The sequence below is a fragment of the Astatotilapia calliptera genome, chromosome 16 (assembly GCF_900246225.1).
Source record: "Astatotilapia calliptera chromosome 16, fAstCal1.2, whole genome shotgun sequence".
Taxonomy (NCBI): Eukaryota; Metazoa; Chordata; class Actinopteri; order Cichliformes; family Cichlidae; genus Astatotilapia; species Astatotilapia calliptera.
The window spans coordinates 9,648,690-9,661,139 of record NC_039317.1 but is presented as its reverse complement, the minus strand read 5'-3'; the positions used below and the strand labels follow the sequence as shown (position 1 = coordinate 9,661,139).

Here is a 12,450-nt window from a genome sequence, read left to right as displayed (position 1 = left end):
ACAGCCCTGACCTGGCTTTCAAGTTTAAGATCCGCATCAATTTTAACTCCCAGATTAGTAATGTTCAGTTGAACGTACTGCGCCAAAGAACCAAGATCCATAGTAGTGTCTCAGAAGTGTCACCGAAAATCCTCACTTCTATTTTTTGCTCATCAAAGCCACCCAGACCTTTATTTCACCAAGACATCTGAACAGGGAGTCTGCTGTTAAACCATTTATCTTTTTAAGAGGAAAATAAATCTGGGACTCATTGGCATAACAATGGAAAGAAATCCCATGTTTCCTGAAGATAGATCCAAGGGGGGCGTAAAACTGAACCCTGTGGACGCCACATTGAAGAGAAGCAGCAGAGGATAGAAAGTTACAAATCAACAAACGTTGGCGTGAGCTGGATAGATTTCCAACACTCTCCATCACCATCAAACTCCAAATAGTGGTATAGCTTTGAGAAGAAAGCTGCTCACTGCTCCAGCAGACATCCAGCGAAGTTGTTCCCCTGGCACATGATCAGACGTCACCAAAGATCTTATACTCTGGGCCTCTTTTGTTTACATTTTAAGTTTGACTTGTTTTATTAGATATGACGCTGTCAAGGGAAAACAAGGAAAGCGATAAGACAATAACAAGGAACACAGTTCATCAGCTGGTGGTTTCAAGTGTGGGTCCTCATTATCAAGCTTCTTCCTGGCAGCGTCACTCTTTCACTCAAAACAGTATTTGTCCATTCATTCGTCCATCCATCTTCTGTCAAACACCCTGTTAGCAAGTTCTTCCTTTTCACTGTGGCTAAGCACTTGCTCATAGTATCTTCAGATGATACTTGTATATATGGATCAAAAGCAGACAACAATTGGATGCATGCATTTGCACTTTAGGTGCAAATAGAAAATTTATTTATTAATGAATCCAGCCATCCGCTGTGCAAATGTGCATCAAACCTCCATCTTTTCAAAAGACATTGACCTTTACATTTTTAGCTGAAAGTAGGTTTGGAGAATCGTTTAGCGTGCGACTACAAGACGGTAATAAGTACCTCATGTTCGGTATGCTACCTCAGCTTTCACCGTTTTCCCTTTGAACTTGTTTCAAGTCTTCTCTTTGCATATGCAGGCTGCTTCCTTATAAACATATCGAGTGAATCGTTGTTTAAAATGTAAAATATATTCAGCTAATTACATATGGGAACTGCTGCATTTTAGATTCCTTTTGAAGGAAATGGTTAGTGTTCGTTTGAAGGCTGTGACTCTCCATCACCCCATAACCCCTCGCCGCACACGCATGAGTGTGCAGACGCACACACACATTGTGCAGAGTGTGCTCTCAGGTTAGATGACCCCTGTTTTTGCGCTGGAGCACATTCTCAGGCCCCCACAGACCATGTGAATCTGTGGGACAGGGGGGCTTTGGGTGAAGTGGGAATCAGTAGATATGAGAGAAGTGAGGAAGTAGGAGGTGGGTTCACATCAAAAGACAAACAGTTTCTCTCTCTTGCGCTCTCTCTCTCTCTCATACACGCACACACACACGCCATCTTACTCATAGTACTCTCCATTTGTCCACATTTTCATTGGAGTGTTTGGTTGGTGTGAATGGGACACATCAAAGCTCAGGCTTCTCTCGTCTTTTGAGTTTTAATTCACACATGTACATAACACACACACACACACACACACACACACACACACACACGGGTGTCCTGTCAGAGGTGTGGTTGTTTGAACCACTGGCGGGCAGATGAAAGCATGAGCCCCCTTTTTTCCCTGATGTCATCGCTCTCTCTCTCGCTCTCTCTGTAGCTCTGTGTCTCTTCCTCTCTCTCTCTCTCACTGCTAGCAGGTCAAAGTGACCCTCTCTCACTACAGAGAGCCGCAGTACAATCGGTAGACCTTTGAGCTATGTTTGAATTCCCATTCATCTTTCCCTCTGTCTCTCATTCTCTGCATCCCAAAAAGACGCATAAAAGATCAGAGACGCGAATAAAACGAGGTTGTTGCTCTGCTGATAATGAAGGAAGTAGTTAGCAGCTGAAACTATTAATAGTTACTCTGGACATTTTTTTTAAAAGTAGCCTTTGAGAGGATTACAGTATTTCTGCTATTGTGGAAAAGAAATAGGCTAAACAGCTGAGAAATGTAACGTCTAGCATAATATGCTTAATAGTTTTTTGTATGATCTTATCAGTCTCTCACATTATTGTGGAGGGACTTTTGAATTGCTTTTAGATTTGGTAATGCGCATGGGATCATTGGCCTCTTTGATGACCCAGTTTGGGCCAGGCTGTAGCTGTCAGGCAGATTACCTCACATCTGTCCAATGAGGTTTTTGTGATGCTATGCTTTGTTTGGTTTTTACCAGATATTGTGCTGTGCATTATGGTCAAACTTTGGTCTCATCTTTCCAAAGGGCATTGTTCCAGAAGTGGTTTGTTCAGATGTAACTTTGCAAGCCTAAGCGGTGCTGCCATGCTCTTCCTTTCTTTTTTTTCTTTTTTTTTTTTTTTTTTAGAGAGAAGAGGCTTCCTCCTGGCAACTCTTCCAAACAAGCCATACTTGTTTGGTCTTTTGGTCTTATTATGCTGTCATGAACTTTAACATACATCTTAGACTCTACAGGCCTCAGTTAGTATCTGTTGGGGTTTTTTTCCAGTTTCTCTGAGCATTGCACGGTCTGAACATGGGGTGAATTTGCTTCTACTCCTGGGAAAATTGTGGGTTAACACACACTTGTATGCCTGAATGCCAAATCAGCAAACTAATAAAACCTCTGCTTTTATTAGAGGTGTGCACAATTTCTACTTCCATAGGAATTAAGTTGGTAAGTAAATGTAAATCATCAGCAACAGCCTTTTTCACATGATTTCACTTTCTTTTTCACATGATTATGATTTTTTTTCTTGTACCTTCAAATAATAAAATATAGAATATTTGCCAATGTCATTTTTTTTGTTTATTTTTAATAGACCTATAAGATAAATTCAGTATAAATGGGTGGTTGTGATGTTAAATGCATCTGAAACAACGGTATTTGTTGAACTTATAAAAGTTAGTGGATGCAACTCTGTTTCTGTGAGTATAGGTTGTGCGGGGTGGGTCGGAGGGGGCCACTAATTGGCTACACCCCTGCTATGAGCCCAGACTGTTGTTTCGCCTATTGCCTATTTTGTTCAACAGCACCTATAAATGGATTAAATTTGTAATAATACAAGAGAGGAAAGATGCAAATCCCCATGCTAGAGAGGCTAATTAAAACCTCAAATCAATATGAATTTTATTTTTTACTAAGTAATCAGTTATTCCACTAGAGATTTTGTTTTTTAATACTTCAGTTAAAATAAGCATAATTAGTGTCTTTTCATCTGCCACCTGCTAGCTACACCACCTGGTTCTCAAACTGTGAGCCGGACCCGGCTGGTGGGCATAGAGCCACTGCCAGAGGAAAAATATAGAGTGAAACTAAGCTGGATGAACGCTATTAATGTAGAGAAAGTAAACAAACAAGTTTGCAGATGGAGTCATGCGGACCTTTATTTCACTAAATGCTTTTTTCCATTAAGGATGGATAAAATGGTTTGGGTGTGGTGGGGTTGAACTTTTTCTTGTGTCCTGCAGGCAACAAAAGTTGCAGGTTTTTAACACATACACTCGCTGCAGGTATTTTAACAAATTTCTATTTCTAAGTGAAATAGAAACACACTTACCTACACCGGTTGGATGGTTGTAAAGTCTTTCAAACTGTTATCGCCCATGTCTACATGAAACTCTTCCACATAACCATCCTAGGTGGACAGTTTGTTTGGGATCACCCTTCTTTCTTCTTCATAATAACCAAAAAGTACAAATGTACTTTGTAGTTTGGGTGGAAATTAGCTGAGATTTTGCAGCTTTGTAATGTACAAACACTTCAAACACACACAAACAGTAGCTATAAAAAGAAGCTGCAGTTGTGCCGCTGGGTGGTATTCGTTCGGCCTGGATTTAGATGCTTCACAGTGATGAAAATATGCATCCTTGTTAAAGATATTGACCACAATCATGCTCCAATCTGCCCACTGAAACTGCTGACAAAAGTGCCTAATGGGAGAATGAGTTGACTGTCAAGGATGAAATAGTGCTGCTATTTCTATGTATTGAAATTGTAATTTATATAATTACTTTTATAAAGTCCTTACATATTTATGTATAGTCACTAGTGTGTTATTACAGTTTATTTACATGATATATACTTCTAAACCCACAGTGTCTATACTTTACATTCACTAAGTGTCCACTTTGTATTGGCTTGGATAAGAATCGCAGGTATATCTATATATAAATACTTGCTTAGACTTGATTTACTTTTTATGACAGTAAATATTCTTAAAAACACAACTTCCTAAAAGTCCAACCTTAGTTTGAGTGAGTAATGTGACGTAAAGCATACATATTTCTCATTGCTCCCAGAACACAGAAGTGCCACCTGTCCTTACTTTGATCTCTCTGCTCTTTGGTAAGAATTCCTGCAGTGTGTATGTTTTGCAGTTGTCTTGCTGCAGTTTCGAGGTTTGGAAGAGGCACAGATCAGCATCAGATTTATACGGATGGTGTTATTTGATATTTGTCATCTTCTGTAGTCCACATTGCCTTTGCTGTTGACTTTGCTTTTTGTTTTATTGAGCAAAGGACACTACAGAGTGCCCCCGCTGCTGTAGAGGTCCTTTCGCCACCGTGTGACCAGTCAGCGTGGGTGTGTTCTCTTCTTTTACTCATGATATAGAATTTGAGGTTAGGTTAAAGGTTGTTATTCGGTTTGCAAATGTTTTCAGGCTACATACATATCTGTCTTTGTTCCTCTGGTCCCAACAGCAGCACACCAAATTTGAGACCACAGTTGGCCAGAAAGCTGATCTGGTGGTCAGCCGTTTCCTCGAAGTGACATAGTGTTTCTCTGATTGTTAACCATCCCCTCAGCCTGCTGGCTGCCAACCAGCGGATTGTGGTTTTTTGGAAAGAGCATTGACCAAAACAGCAGCATGAGCTCATTGCTGTAATAAGCCTAACTAGAAGTGAGTTACACATATGTATTCAATTGTTGGCCCTTCAGTAAGATAAGACTTTATCGTTGTCTTTTGTCGAGGATTGTATCCTTGCACAGTGGTTTTGATTAAAGAAAAACAAATGCACATTGTTTAAACTTTATAAATTCTTAAAAATGGATGCTGATTTAGAATTAGAGATATGAATTAGAGACACAGCGGACAGGAAGTAAGACAGGCAAATCACGTCTGACGGTGCTTTGACTCATGTTGAGGTCATACATGTGACAGATGGAAAATCACTTTGTAAGGTTTACTCACATTTTTAATTAAAGGCAAAAGGATTGACATCCAGGGACTGCACTGGCCACTCGCTTATAGGCTCACTTATAGGAAGCTTTTCTTCCGTAGTTCAGATCTTTGTGAGCTTTGGTACATCGTCCCACAGGATACAGCGTTGTACAGAGTTGTTCACGATTCTCTTTTATCCGTTACTAATCTCTTTGATTCACAGTGACAAAGTTTAGCATTTCATCACATTCAAAGCATAAAAAAATTAAGAATTTGAAAATGTTAGAACTTTCCACCTACCGTCAGGCCGCATTATTCTTCTTATCTGTCATATATACACTTACATATTACATATGGCAAGAATTTTTAAATATTGAGGTCGGCATATGTGTAATTAATCCCACTGAGCAATAACCCAGGTCTCAGACTTGCTCTAAACACTGGGTTTCAGACGGTTTTGTTTTTTTATGTTTGGCTCTGTGTGATGTCAGAGAGAGTGGATGTCCTCTTCTCTGACTTGCTCTTTAAATAATAGCCAATCAGAAGAAAGCTGGCTTAAAGGTAGGGAGAAGAAAACTTAAGCAATAAATGAACTGAATAGTAAAATATATTTTAAAAAAAAGATTATTTTGATCTCAGAATCAAAGCTTCTAGTGGAGTACTAGCTGGGCCTGGTTTTCCATTCTTTTTGTGAGTGAAGCTCCCAAATTAATATGTTTTTTATTTTGGTTAGATAAAGAAGGAGCTCAGCTCTGAATGCTGATTGAACCATTGTCTGCCTTTTTTCAGATTATTGTCTGTGATAGTTGTCTTTATTGTCTGCCATCATCTGCGCTTGTTTGATCTTACTCTTCTCTTTCACGCAGTCCCTTCTTTCCTCTCATCTCTCAATAGCTTTTTACTTATTATGTCTTTGTTTTCCTGTTTTCCTCTCATTCAGCCTGCGCTTCTTGTGTTAAAGCAGAGCTGACAAACACGCTGACACATGTCCCTCTTCCACTGTTTTTCCTTTTCTTTTTTCCGTAGCTTCCTAAGCCTGTGTTTTCCTAGATAACAATCTTCAGGATCTTTTCTTCTGTGCCTCTCCTCATTTGCTGTTTTCCTCCAGGCTCTGTGTCCGCTAAGATGGTGCGATAAGAGACACCTGTTGAACTGCTTCAGCGCTCAACTGTTTGGGTGCGCGTGATCAGAGAGCAGGGCCGGGTGTTTGGGTGAAGAATGAACTTTAAAGAGCCTGGAAGACAAAGCAGAGTGTGGAAGCTATCAGGCTGAATAGAGCAGAGAATCTGTTGGTCTTTTAGGTCTGCAGAGCTCCTTGTAAATGGAGTCTGCTGTGTTGTGGCTACTGGGAGAACCAGGATTCTGTTATCTAGGGATTACCTCAAATCAGTGAGGTGAAGATTTTGGATAGAAGATGCACTAAATGGGAACTATCAGGATCATCTTTCTGAAGAATGCATGTGTGGTTTCAGGAGTTTCTGTGTTGCAGTGGAGATCAGCACAGGCTCCCTCAGCCAAAAACAAGAGGGATATTGTTGCTGTAGTGCATACTACATTAGGCTCTGTGGATACGCTTAAAGATATTTCACTACAACGTAAATATAGTTTAAAATACCAAATGTATTAAACGTTTCAAGATGAAATTCTTCTATTAAAAGCAGTAAAAGGCACAGGAACCAAACTAGTGTGTATGAAGTTTTTACAAAGCTGAGCAAACATACAGAGAAGAAGTTTTCATCATCATTCCACACACATTTGTGAACACCATCAGTGGCTTTATACTTGTTTTGAAAAGTCACTGGAAAGCATGATAAAAAGCACCCATTATACCCACTGTGGCATAAATATGGAGGCAGTCTCTCTGGAAGCTGCTCGCAGTGTTTATTCAAAATGTGACAAACGGTTGTGTAATGAGTGAAAGAGTGAAAGTCTGGCTCAAGAGCTTGTTTATTTGCGTACCTCCAAACACAGGCACTGCATGAACTTTGCATGAACAACTATTTCAGTTTTGCTAGCCCCACCCTACAATGTCTGTCCACACACACAGCTACACACACACACCCACTTTGTTATGCCCTAGTCACACTAAAGAAAACGGTGGTTGTGGACCACAGCACGACCCAAGTTATAATGACGGTGTGCAATCAGCTTCTGATCTGGATGCCTTTTGAACGATTGGTTTGAAGCCAAGGGCCAGGTCTGCGATCACTCGCAGGCAGCTGTTGTCTTCAGAGTGGCTTTGGTTTGTCAAGATAACACAACCTCAAAACATCACAACATCAAAATGTCAGAATAAAAAACATAAAAAAGGAACGACAAGTTCATGAACTGTGTCTAAGGTCCACTTCACTGTGACATCATATTATTTATTATTTTGCAAGAAAAACATTTGACCATTATGTAACCATAATTCAGGGATGGATAAGAGATTGTGACCATATTTCACATTTGGTTAAACCGAGTGACACTGATCTTTGGTCCTCACCCATTAATTGCTTTCAAGGTATTCACTACATATACTATGAGTGAACAGGCATGGATATAAGCCTGCCTGGTTGTCAGAGGTATAAAACCTGCAAGGTGATAATTTAAGTTTGATTATCTGTGTTTCCTGATCCAATGGATTACCTTATCGGGGTCAGAGCATCTTGTCAAATAGAGGCTATCTTGTTTATTATCTACAGGTTTACTTGGCTGGATTAGCATGGCATTTAGTGTGGGGCAATAAACCGATACATATTAACACCAACCAATTTGCATTACAGCCTTTGTGCTCTCTCTCAGGGCTCGTCTTTGTCTGCTTCAGTGCACTTTTAACACCAAGTGTGTGCAATACTAATTAGCCCATGATAACAAATACAGCTACAGATATGGATCTCTTTAGTGAAGCTGCAATTTGATGATATGTGAGTCAGAGACAATAAAAAAACACTTTTGGATTAAAATGTTTTGGGACTGAAAAGCAAATTGTGTGACTTTGAGTTGTCCTGATAGCATTCAGACACACTAAAGTACCAAATTTGAAGGCACACATATACTCATCAATGACTTCCTCCTCAGGTTGTCAGCGTCCCATTGGTCTGTCCAGAGGAAAGGCGAAGGTTTGTTACTATAGTGGCTGGTACTACTGCCAAAGCTGCCATCAGGACAACTCTTTCCTCATCCCAGCACGCCTGCTGCACAACTGGGACACCAGCAAGCACAAGGTATGAAAGCATACACACAGAAATATGAAAGAAAAAACAAATTTTTAATGCAGAATCATTAGAGGAGGGGCTTTGGGGCTTAAAAAGCCTTGTCATGTTTTAGCTTATAGTATACTGTAAGACTACTGTTAAAGATCTGCAGGTTTCCAGTAAGTACTGGAGAAAAATTGATCCTATCACATCTGTACGCTAAATATTAAGCTACTGCCAGAAAGCGTGGTCTTAGATTTGTGTTCAATATGGGATTATTTTTCAACTAGCCAACCATACTTCTTTTACTGACTCCAGCCCCCCACATTATTAGCAATTAATAGAAAAAGCAGAAAATGGCTACTGTAGCTCTGGGCGGGGGGTAAATAAAATTAGCCACCCAGGTTTTATCTTGTTCTATCTTGTCAAGCATTAAAGTCTGAGCTCAGGATTATCCCTCATATGTCAGTGGTCTTTGATGCAGTCATTTTAATGTAAACTTTTCCAGGTGTCCAAACAGGCCAAGGAGTTCCTGGAGTTTGTGTATGAAGAGCCACTGCTGGACATCCAGCAGCTTAACCCCTGTCTGTATGAACACTGTGAGCCTCTGAGCACAGTCCTGCGTCTCCGTCAGCAGCTCCAGTCACTGCGGGCCTACCTGTTCAGCTGCCGAGCAACCGTTGCTGAGGACCTCAGACGAAGGTATGAACGCTGTGGGACTGAGATGCATTTCTGTAGCCCAGCAGTTATTTACTTTATGTGAGCAGTAATGAGGAGGTACGCAAATATTTTACAAATTGAAATGTCTCGTGCTGATTGACCTGAAGAATTTTGCAAGAAAATTAAATTCATGTAATGTCTCTTAAATGCAAGTACAAGCCGATACCCCGACCCAGCCTTAACTCTTCACCCCTTGAAAGCCGACTAAGAGAAAGCCTTGAAGCCTTTTTCTGAACTGAGTGGTTTCTGTCATTTTTAAGGCCAGCTTATAGAAAAAAATGACTGGCTGTGAATCAGAAGTTAGTGAGGGTGGTCTCTCCCCGGAAAAGCCTGGAAACTACTCTAATGTAATATATCCTGAGTTGTCAAAACTCATCATTATGAGAACTGGGGAGGTGGTCAAATGTCATGTTTATGGAGGAAAGAGCTAAGTTGTTTGAACTAACCGAGAAGCTTATCAAGTTATATGGCTAAATGTAAAGGAAGGAGGAAAACATGAGACAAAACACGATCCTTTAAGGAAGCTCTGCTCAGATGAATATGCAGAGATTATTTAAAAATAAATGTTCCACATCAGAAACCTTAATAATGCTTTATGACTGACTGTTATTTTCTCCTTGCGTGACGTGCACATGCTCATATGTGTGTGTCTGAGTCCATATGTATATATTATCATAACTTTTATCTGCATGCATTCCTTTGTGTGTGTATAGACTGTTTATACATTAAAGACATGTGTCTGTGTGTGTATATGTCGATGTGTGTGATGGTCAGGGGGGACGACTGTTTATGTGAGTGGGATCACACACTGAAAGCCTTGTCTGTGCAGTGATGGATGCTCCTTGCCCCGGTCTGGTTCACTAACAGAGCATTCCTAATGGAGAAGCAGCACATAGATTTGTCATACTTTAATGTTGGCAACAAATAAGATGAAAGTCTATAAAAATATTTACATGTGGAGATGAAATGCATGATTCATCAGTTGGTTAGTGGGCAGAAAAACACTGAAATATGCATTCGGATCATTGATTAAGTGAGCTATAAATAGTTTTGCATTTAAAATCAAGAGGAAATTGTAATATGACTTATATTTTAATAGGGCAATTTAAATAGTGATCAACCCAAGTCTGCGTTTTCTTATAGTTTCCTAGCTGATTATTTAGAGCAGAAACTAGATTTGATGGATGCTACAGTCACCATAATGCAATGTAAGCCTAACATTCATATAAATCTGTTTCTAACATTTTAAAATAGGAAATCGGGATCACAAACTCAACTTCCAAAAAGCATTTCAGTCATGCCGTAGTAGTCAAGCCGAGCAGCATCGTGGCGCTCTGTGTTTACTTCTGTCCCATTAGCTTGTGCCGGCCAGTGCCCCGTCACTTCCAAACACTGCAGGATTGATGAGGGCCATGGCGCTAAAACCTTTCCGTAGTCATTAGTTTATTTCAGGGGATCTGAAGAGATATGCTATGGAAACACAATCACACAAGGAACCACACGGGGCCCTCAAAGCTGTGTTTGTGGCCCTGTGCAGTGGTTCTCGGACACTATGAGAGGTTTGCACAGGAATCTTTGGCCCATGTCTGTTAAGGTTCTCAGTCATCCAGGTCATTGTAGTCAAAGGAGCTTGGAAAGAAAAGCCATCTATGTCCACTGTGAGCGACCATCTTTGAACAGAGGCGATGGTTTACGACCCCAACTCTCTGCCATCTATAATCCAGTTTTGAGTTCCCTCCCCAGACGCCTTAACGCCCACTCACATCCTGGGCCATCTGACCTCAGGAATTCGCATGATAAGGTGGGGCCAGGTTTCACAATGAACACACCCGAAACTCTGGCTGATTGGGACCCACACCCAGTTTCCCACCTTGGCTCAGGCAATTAGAGGATCACCAGGGGGTCCTTTTGTCCCTCTGTGGGGGGAAACTCCCACTAGGTTTAAATCTGGGACTCTCCACCATTTGACCTTAGAACTGAAGAAGCTTCTCGGATGAGAGGTGAAACGTCTTCAAGCAACTTAAAGAAGTCCAGAATCTTTGGCCCACTTAATTTCCTCTTTATAGCGTTGCCTTGAGTATATTGAGTTGCCGGTTCATTTGTTTATGCACAATCCTCTTAAGAGCCCAACACAGCATTTAAGTCAGGTAAAGATCTAACTAAGGACTTTGACTGGACCACTGGGACTCTTCAATTTGTATTTTTTATTTTATTTTTTTATTTCTGAGATTCTGTTGAAGATTTGCGTCTGTGCTTTGGATTATTGTCTTGTTGTAGGACCCAGTTTGGCCAAGCTTTAACTGTCAGACAGATGGCCTCACATTTGACTCTAGACCAGCGGTCCCCAACCTTTTTTGTGCCACCGACCGGTTTATGCCCGACAATAATTTTACGGACCGGCCTTTAATTAAGGTGTCGCGGATAAATACAACAAAATACAACTAGTACCGGTACCGAAAAAAGAAGATTTATTAATAACACACGTGAAAAGACCCAGGAAAACAGAGTTAACGATAAAAACGATAACAAAATAACGCTGAAAACCGATAAAAACCCTGAAAACCATACATTTCACACCTGAGCCTCAACTACTTACCAAACGACTCACGGACCGGTACCGGTCTGAGGCCCGGGGGTTGGGGACCGCTGCTCTAGACTACGTTGGTATACAGAGGTATTCATGGTGGAATCCATGACTGCAAGGTGCCCAGGTCCTGTGGCTTCAAAACAAGCCCAAATCATCACCCCTTCACCACAGTACTTGACAGTTGGTATGAGTTGTTTGTGCTCATATGCTGTGTTTGATTTTCACTAAATGTGGTGCTGTGCATTATGAGCAAACATCTCCACTTTGCTTTCATCTCTTCAGATGCAAGTTTGCGATCCAAAGCAAAGCTTTCCGAGAGCAGCTCTCTTCTGGCAACCCTTCCAAACAGTCTTTTTTTTAAATTGTTGGTCATGTCTGCCCCTCCCTTCTTGCTCTGCCAGAAGTTTCTTCCTATTAAAAGGGGTTTTTTTCCTTACCACTGTCACCATGTACTTGCTCATGGGGGGGGATCTGATTGTTGGGTTTTGCTGTATTGTTATAGGGTCTGTGGTTTACTAACATAAAGTGACTTCCGACTGCTGTTATGATTTGGCACAGTATATTAATAAAACTGAATAGAATTAATTTTATTAATTCTGAGATGTAGCTTGCTTTTGTATTTTCTCTGAGCGTTGCCTGATCTTACCCTGGGGTGAATTTGTTAG

General features: G+C 40.7%; 1 protein-coding gene across 4 annotated transcripts in view; it reads left to right on the top strand.

The window, feature by feature from the left end:
• plekhm3 (pleckstrin homology domain containing, family M, member 3) overlaps nt 1–12,450 on the top strand; it is a 44,653-nt gene that overhangs the window by 17,030 nt on the left and 15,173 nt on the right. For all 4 annotated transcript variants that reach the window (XM_026144670.1, XM_026144671.1, XM_026144668.1 and 1 more), the window contains 2 exons: nt 8,363–8,508; nt 8,987–9,180. In XM_026144670.1, coding sequence (XP_026000455.1) covers nt 8,363–8,508; nt 8,987–9,180 — 340 coding nt within the window. The remainder of the gene's footprint in view (nt 1–8,362; nt 8,509–8,986; nt 9,181–12,450) is intronic.